The sequence below is a fragment of the Sinocyclocheilus rhinocerous genome, unplaced genomic scaffold (assembly GCF_001515625.1).
Source record: "Sinocyclocheilus rhinocerous isolate Xijiao unplaced genomic scaffold, SAMN03320098_v1.1 scaffold295, whole genome shotgun sequence".
NCBI lineage: Eukaryota > Metazoa > Chordata > Actinopteri > Cypriniformes > Cyprinidae > Sinocyclocheilus > Sinocyclocheilus rhinocerous.
The window spans coordinates 61,416-68,610 of NW_015647035.1; the positions used below are offsets into that span (position 1 = coordinate 61,416).

At 34.9% G+C, this 7,195-nt stretch overlaps 2 protein-coding genes across 2 annotated transcripts; one reads left to right on the plus strand and one right to left on the minus strand.

Annotated features, from left to right (window-relative positions):
* The first annotated feature begins 1,612 nt into the window (after positions 1–1,612).
* LOC107708401 (multiple coagulation factor deficiency protein 2 homolog) lies at positions 1,613–3,063 on the plus strand. Its single transcript, XM_016512602.1, has 2 exons — positions 1,613–1,790; positions 2,065–3,063. Exons 1-2 carry the CDS (start codon positions 1,638–1,640, stop codon positions 2,194–2,196), a joined length of 285 nt encoding a protein of 94 aa, XP_016368088.1. The 5' UTR covers positions 1,613–1,637; the 3' UTR covers positions 2,197–3,063.
* Positions 3,064–3,209: 146 nt separating this feature from the next.
* On the minus strand, positions 3,210–6,959 carry LOC107708398 (homeobox protein prophet of Pit-1-like). Its single transcript, XM_016512597.1, has 3 exons — positions 6,890–6,959; positions 5,614–5,840; positions 3,210–4,316 (listed from the first exon to the last, which is right to left on the minus strand). The coding sequence occupies exons 1-3, from the start codon at positions 6,957–6,959 to the stop codon at positions 3,936–3,938; spliced, it is 678 nt and encodes a 225-aa protein (XP_016368083.1). The 3' UTR covers positions 3,210–3,935.
* Between the last annotated feature and the right edge of the window lie 236 nt (positions 6,960–7,195).

Here is a 7,195-nt window from a genome sequence, read left to right on the forward strand (position 1 = left end):
CTGAAGACTGGAGTAATGATGCTGAAAATTCAGCTTTGATCACAGCGATAAATTGCATTTTAAAACATATATTCAAATACAAAACAATTTAAATTGCAAACATATTTCACAAATTTTGAAAAGTAGCGTGTATATATAATGTTTTACATATTTTAAAATTGGGTATTTCCTGCTGTAAATATTATGGCAAAATAGAAATATTAATGGTGCTAGATTTTTGCACCTCACTAGGTATATAATGTCTTTCTATATGTATATAAAGGCTGTTGGCAGAGTTTCCTATAGATACCTGGTCGAATCACCACTTCTATTGAAAAGTTGGCATGAAATGAAAATTCACCATATCTACTTTCTAAATGCATATGATAGAACTGGGTGTGAACAATTTATCCATGCATATGTTGTTGATTTTTTTTTAACCAAAATTTCATAACTGGACTGTCACAGGTTAACCTGGTGACTCTATAAACTTGGACTTACAAACATACACCCATGTCACTGATACTGTGCATTGCCGGCATTATTAACATCTGTGTACACCTCAGGAAAGTTTTATGGAGTTTTTGTTTTGTTTAGTCTAAAGTTTGTTGCTGCTGTGTTTTGTTATAGTTTTCAACTCTTGATAGTTTTCCTTAAAGTTTGCTATTATTTTTCTAAAAATAACAGAATGCCAGAACACATAATAATTCATATGATAATTACCTTTATTTTTCCACATACTTGCCACAAACCTTTTTTGTAGTTAAACTTCCCAGTTCACACTCTGTTCAACCAAACCCGTAATCCAGGTTAATCTGTTTTTTTTTAAAGCGACAGCCACATCACTTCCTGTGGAAGATACCATTTTGGTGTGATGTCAGAGGGGGAGGGGATTTGGAAAAATTTGTTTTTGCTATTTAATTAGTTGTTAAACTCTTTCTCTGTTAATGGTTGTTGTTTTACCTATTTGGAAGGTTTTAGTGTTGTGTTGGGTGTTTATATTTTTTAATTTGATCATTACAACCTAAAACGTTTGTACATAGTTGGTAGGCTCTATAGGTGGGGCTTCAGCCTATAAATAGGCGTGATGGCTGAAAGGATTTCAGTTCTGATTGTGAACTCTAATACTGAGCAGGGTTGCAAACTTGGGCCATCTGGTTTAGCCAAAATTAGCACGTTGTTGCTGCTTTCTTTTCTTTTGTACAGTTTTTGTTTATTTTTGTTTTCTCCTGCACTGTAAATATTTTAGCACCTTCCAATAAAACACCATTTTTTGGATTCTGCATCAACTTTTTGTACAGCACGTCATTTCCTTTTTCCACTCCAACTGGTTGGCCTCCCTACATGGACCTTCCACTGAAAACAACAGAAACATTTCTCCAGTCATTTAGTCTTAATAAACCCGCCTCTGCAGGTTCATCTGACCCACATCTCCACATCCAACCATAACACCGTTGGACAGAACCAAGTCCCTGCCCTACATAATTTCTTTCATTAATCTGATACATTTGGATGTTTGTCACAATACAAAAGAAAAGATCTGTCACTACTTGGGTCACAGTCACAGTTCACAGTTATTGACTGATGCCGATCATCTCAAAGTGACTAATCCACCTGTCTGTAATTGAACCTTTCTTCTGTTCTGTTGTAGCCACATCATGGAGCATTTAGAAGGTGTGATTGAACAGCCAGAGTCGGACATGACGCCTCAAGAGCTGCAGCTTCACTATTTCAAGATGCACGACTACGATGGCAACAATCTGCTGGATGGACTCGAACTCGCCACTGCCATTACTCATGTTCATAGAGAGGCGAGTGCTCGAATTTTGAGCTTGACTTTATACCAGTTTGGACATACCTACACATTCTTTATTAATCATTTTATTGTTTTAATAATTCATTAATAATAATTTGATGATAAATAATTTTTTTTATTTTATATGAGATATTTAATTTGAATTTTAGCAGGATTTTATAATCTAACCCGAAGTACACTTGTCCAAGCCTCTCCTTCTATCATGTGTTTGTTTTTTTGTTTTTTTTAATTCCATTTAATTAAAATTAAGATTGTCACCTGGTTTCCAGGAAGGAGGAGATGATAGCCAGCCAATGAAAGAAGAGGATCTCATCAACCTCATTGATGACGTCCTCCGAGACGATGACAAAAACAATGATGGCTACATCGACTACGCAGAGTTTGCCAGGTCTCTGGAGTGAAAGACGAGAGGAAGAGCCGCTGCCTTACTGTGAATGCAGATTACCTCTGATGTACAAATCTCCAGCACATTCCTTCACGTGCGTGCGATTTCACAGGCGCAGTATATTCATGCTTCAATATAACCTGTATAGATGTCAGACAATGAAGTGGTGAGGGTCATGAAGTGACGTGAGATGTTTTGTACGTATGCCATCAGTGTAACATGTATTCATTGTTGCACTCACATCTGCATATGTCTTGTCACAATGGACCTTAATGTATAAACTGCCAAATTTATCCACTGTAAACAAGCATAAATTATGTTATTATTGAATAAATCCTTTGCAGTGACACTCTCCTGCAAAGCTGATTGTTAAATGAAGCTAAAGTGGAATATAATAATTGCTGCTCTGCTCATGAATGATGGCAAACATATGCTCCTTCTGCCTTAAAGGGATTATCACTGTTACTGTCATTATAAAAATACTCATTCAGAATGTTTTGAAATGACAGAGTACTTTATTGGTGAGCACACACTTTATTGATTTATCTTGATTTACATATAAATGTGCAATACGCGTGTTTGGAGATGTACATCTTAATGAATCTCTCTGTAGCCCTAATGTTGATTTGGATGATGTTATAAACAAGTGCCAGAATATTAGAAATATATTTGATGGTGTTATGCATTTCTAAAACAGGAATCGGATCCTCCGAAACATCATGGTGCGTTGATTTTTAGCTTGCTATTAGAGCCTGAATGTACACAAAATGTCATATAGGTCAATGACATGACGCTCATTTTGTCTGAATTTATTAGGAAATTTTAAATGTAATTTATCCATATAGTGACCTTAATACATTTCTCTTTCATGATGTTTTTATTTTTTAAATAAAAGACATTTTTAGGGCATAATTTTAAAATATATTAAAATAGAAAAGTTATTTTAAACCAATAATATTTCTCAATAAATGAGACTTCTTTAAAAAACATTGAAAAATCCTAATAATTCCAAACTTTCATCATGATGTTTTTATTTTAGTTTTCATTTTATTTAATTTTTTAGGGTATAAAGCAACAAAAAAAAAGGGTGATACAGCCATCTTGATATCATAAAGAAGAAAAAAACTTCATTAAAATAATAAAATTTTTCAGAAGAAAGTGGTTTGGCATAATCTTTGTTATTCTTTGGGGGGAAAAAATTCTCAAAATTATATGTAACCAACAAGAATACAGAGAGCAGCACATTTCTAGAAACTTGGCACATATTGTTTTCAACAAAATGTTTAAAAGATTGTCACTGACCCATGTCTGTTCATTTTACATACATAAAATGGGAAGAAGAACAACATTTGATGTAAACCGTTTAATTTATTTCTACCAAATCTGTAAGTTGTTATTGATGACTGAAAGGAAATGTAATTCAAATGTTCATTGGGTGTACTGTACATTTCATTCTGAGATCTGAGAATTACATAATAGTTCATAATAGTGCTTATTTAAAGTCTACAGTAGCCTATGTTCAGTGTGAACTGAACCTAGTTTAATTGTCACAGTGCAGTGTTGACAAAGGAAATCAGCATAAATGTAATTTTTTTTGTCTAAGTAAATATAGCAATAATTGAGAGAATATGTTCTGTGTGACTGCAACTAATAAAGGCAGAAAATGTCAATCTTTCTTTGTTATTGAAAAACGTTATCCTTTCGACTGTACCTGCTTGTATAAAATGGAAAATACAAGCGTTTACAGCACTTCCTCTAGTTCCAGTGGCTAGTGGTTTCCAGTGCCGACACAGAGGCCACTGAGAGCACTGATGTGGTGGCTGGTCCGATGGTGCACAGTTGATTGTACCAGTCATCAGGCTGTCTGGTGGCTTGAGATGGAGCAGGGCCAGAGGAGCGGGAGAAATGACTGCCGGAGGATGGGTGGGGTGGGTATCCTCCAGGGGGCAGCACTGAGGAGAATCGGGGGATGTGTGGCAGTGAATGAGGACACTGGTACTGCCGGCCCATGGCGGAGGAAGACACACACATGCTGCTGAAGAGAGGCCCTCGTCCTGGCATCATGCCCACCGGCAGCACTTTGTGAGAGATACGATCCTGCTTCCGCTGCTTGGCACGCCGGTTCTGAAACCATACCTGTAGCGAGCGAAAGGCCGTAAGATACAGTAATCGGACAAGGGAGTCAAGGTTTGGCTGCTTAATATGGAAAGTTTCCAAGTTTCCAATGGCGCTTTTCCACTGCATGGTACGGCTCGGTACGGTTCACTTTTTGGGGGGTTTTCACTGGGTAGAGGACCTGGTACCTGGTACTTTTTTTATTACCACCTCGGTAAGTAATAAGCAAAGTAATTTGTGTGGTACAGCCAATTAGAACATACTGAATGTGAGAATATTGAAAGTTTTCAGATTCACAAAAAATGTTTACCAATAAAATTCTTCATAACTGCTATTTTCTTCATATTTTCTTAAGACTTAAGAGTATTCAGTATTTTTTATTCTCGAACATTTCTAAAGAATGTTCTTTTTTTTCTTCTTAAGACTGTGTTAAAGACAAAACGTAATAAAAAAATAATAATTTGAATTGCTAAAAAAAATTGTAAATGAAAAACAAAAAAAAAATCATAACCTCTTAAAAGTTAGGATAACCTCCAACTTGTCTTAAATCAATAAAAAAAGAAAGATGTTTCATGAATTTATTAGGTTGTTTCACTTATTAAGCATTGCAACATAGGCCTATATATATATATATATATATTACTACTCTGTAAAAAAATTATTGCTTGAAAGTTTTAATAAAACAGGTTTTTGGAATATGTTTTACTAGAAAATATTATTTCAGTCTTTCTACTTCAAAATTTAATGTTTAATTCAATGTGTTACTTACCGATTCTTTGTCATTATTTGTAAAAATTTACTAGTAATTTCTGAAAAAAAATTTTCATCATTTTTTTAAGTGTAAATCAACTCAACTAGGGATCTCCTTTTTAATTGTATTGTTAATTGCGTAATACCAAAGCCAAGAAAATAACTATAATAATAATAATATTTAAAGAAAAATACTATTTTTTTAAATAAAATATTTAAACATTTTAGAATTGTTCAGAAATTCCACTTAGCAACATCTTACAATTTTCTAAAGAATTTATCTCAAGAAATGTCTTAACTTATTTCTTAAGAAGATTTTCTTGAATCTATCCACACAAATTTGAACAAATGTAGCAAGCATTATGAAGCAATGCTATCGCTCAGTTCTAGTCACTGCTGGGTTTCCATTCACATATTTTGCTGTGTCACTGTAAATCGCTATCAGTGTGAACAATCCGAACACCCCTGGTTAGTGTAACTTAAACCTGCATGGGAACATTTAATGCAGCTGCATGTAACTGTATCAGTTCAACAGGTTAATTAGCATGTTAGCAAACAGGTGAGTTACCTGTATGCGAGCCTCGTTGAGTTTGGTGGCTCTCGCGAGCTCCTCTCTGTAGTAGATATCAGGATAGTGGTTCTGTCTGAAAGCTAACTCCAGCTTTTCCAGCTGTTCATTGCTGAAGTTAGTGCGGTGTCTCCTGCGGGATGGTGAAGGGTACGGTCTCACTCGTCCTCGGCCGCCCCGGACGCTCTCAGATGTCCCAGAATCTTTTCTTGAATGATTTTGAACATCTGCATCCAATAAGGTGAAACTCAAAGAGGTGAATTCATTATGAGAAGACCTCTTTGTCACAAACTGAAAGAGTCTTGACTCAGGTCTCTCTCTCTAGTTACAAGTCATTTCCTATTGACAGTGAGAGTTTCATCAACCACTGACACCTCTGAGATGTTGGATTTGTAGGTACACATCTCTCAAATGATGTTCCCTGAAGACGGAGGATTTAAAAGCCTTAGTGCTTCCAAACAAACGTCCAGGAACTCAAAAGACAGCAGGCTTTGCCACCTAAACTCAATATCGTGAGAGAGAGGCATGCCAGGGCCCTGAGGATTACTCTCAGCTTAGGCAAACAATGGCCAAAAAAGTCACTAATTTGTCAAATTGTGGGACTCTTGGTTTCCAGGTCCTATTCACAACATTAGGGTAAAGAGAGCATGAAACGTACCTCAGTTTGGATTTTTGAATGTCATACTGCGCAGTGTTATTTTTGTATCACTTAAATACTGTTATAATATAACGTAGACTATATATATATATATATATAGGTTTATATATTATAGTTTAAAGTTTTAGTATTTTTTTGTGTGTTTTAGATGTATTTTGTCAATATAGTTTTTTTATGTATTAAGTTTTAGTTTTTATTTTATTTTATTTAGTTTTAATTAGGTTTTTTATTACTTAAACTAATAACTTAAACTCATTTCATTTCAGCTTCTTGCCAAAGCAACATTTCTCATTTTCATTTGTATAAATTTTATTTTATTTCAGTTAATGTTTATTTTATTTCAAGTAATATATATATATATATATATATATATATATATATATATAGATATAGATAGATAGATAGATAGATTAATCCCTCTATTTCACCTTTTCTAATATAAGATGTTCAAAACAGCTTATATTTAATTTTCAGCATTACCATTTTTGAAAATTGCCATTGCAGTATGATATAATTCTTGTGATGCTCCTCATTTGTAAGCTGCTTTGGATAAAAGCATCTGCTAAACGACTGAACTGTAAATATTTTGTATCAGTATTTCAAATGCAGTATTCTTACCTGCACTTGAGCTAACCGTGACCTCAGAGTAATTTTCAGAGAACTGTTGCTGAGGTTTGTCTGTGTCCATTTCAAACTGTCTCTGGTCTGCAGGCAGGATTCCGGTTTGACCTCAGTCCTAACTGAGCTCTGCTTTTTCACCGCTATCTAGTGTGACATCATAGAGCAGTCACACCTCTCACCCAACTGCTCATTGTGACGCTGAAGCCCACAGTAACATGTACCTGTTACTGTCAGCATGAATTGTAAAATAAAACTGTCATTTATTTAGTACTGTTGACATAATACCGACAAGTATCTGTGAGT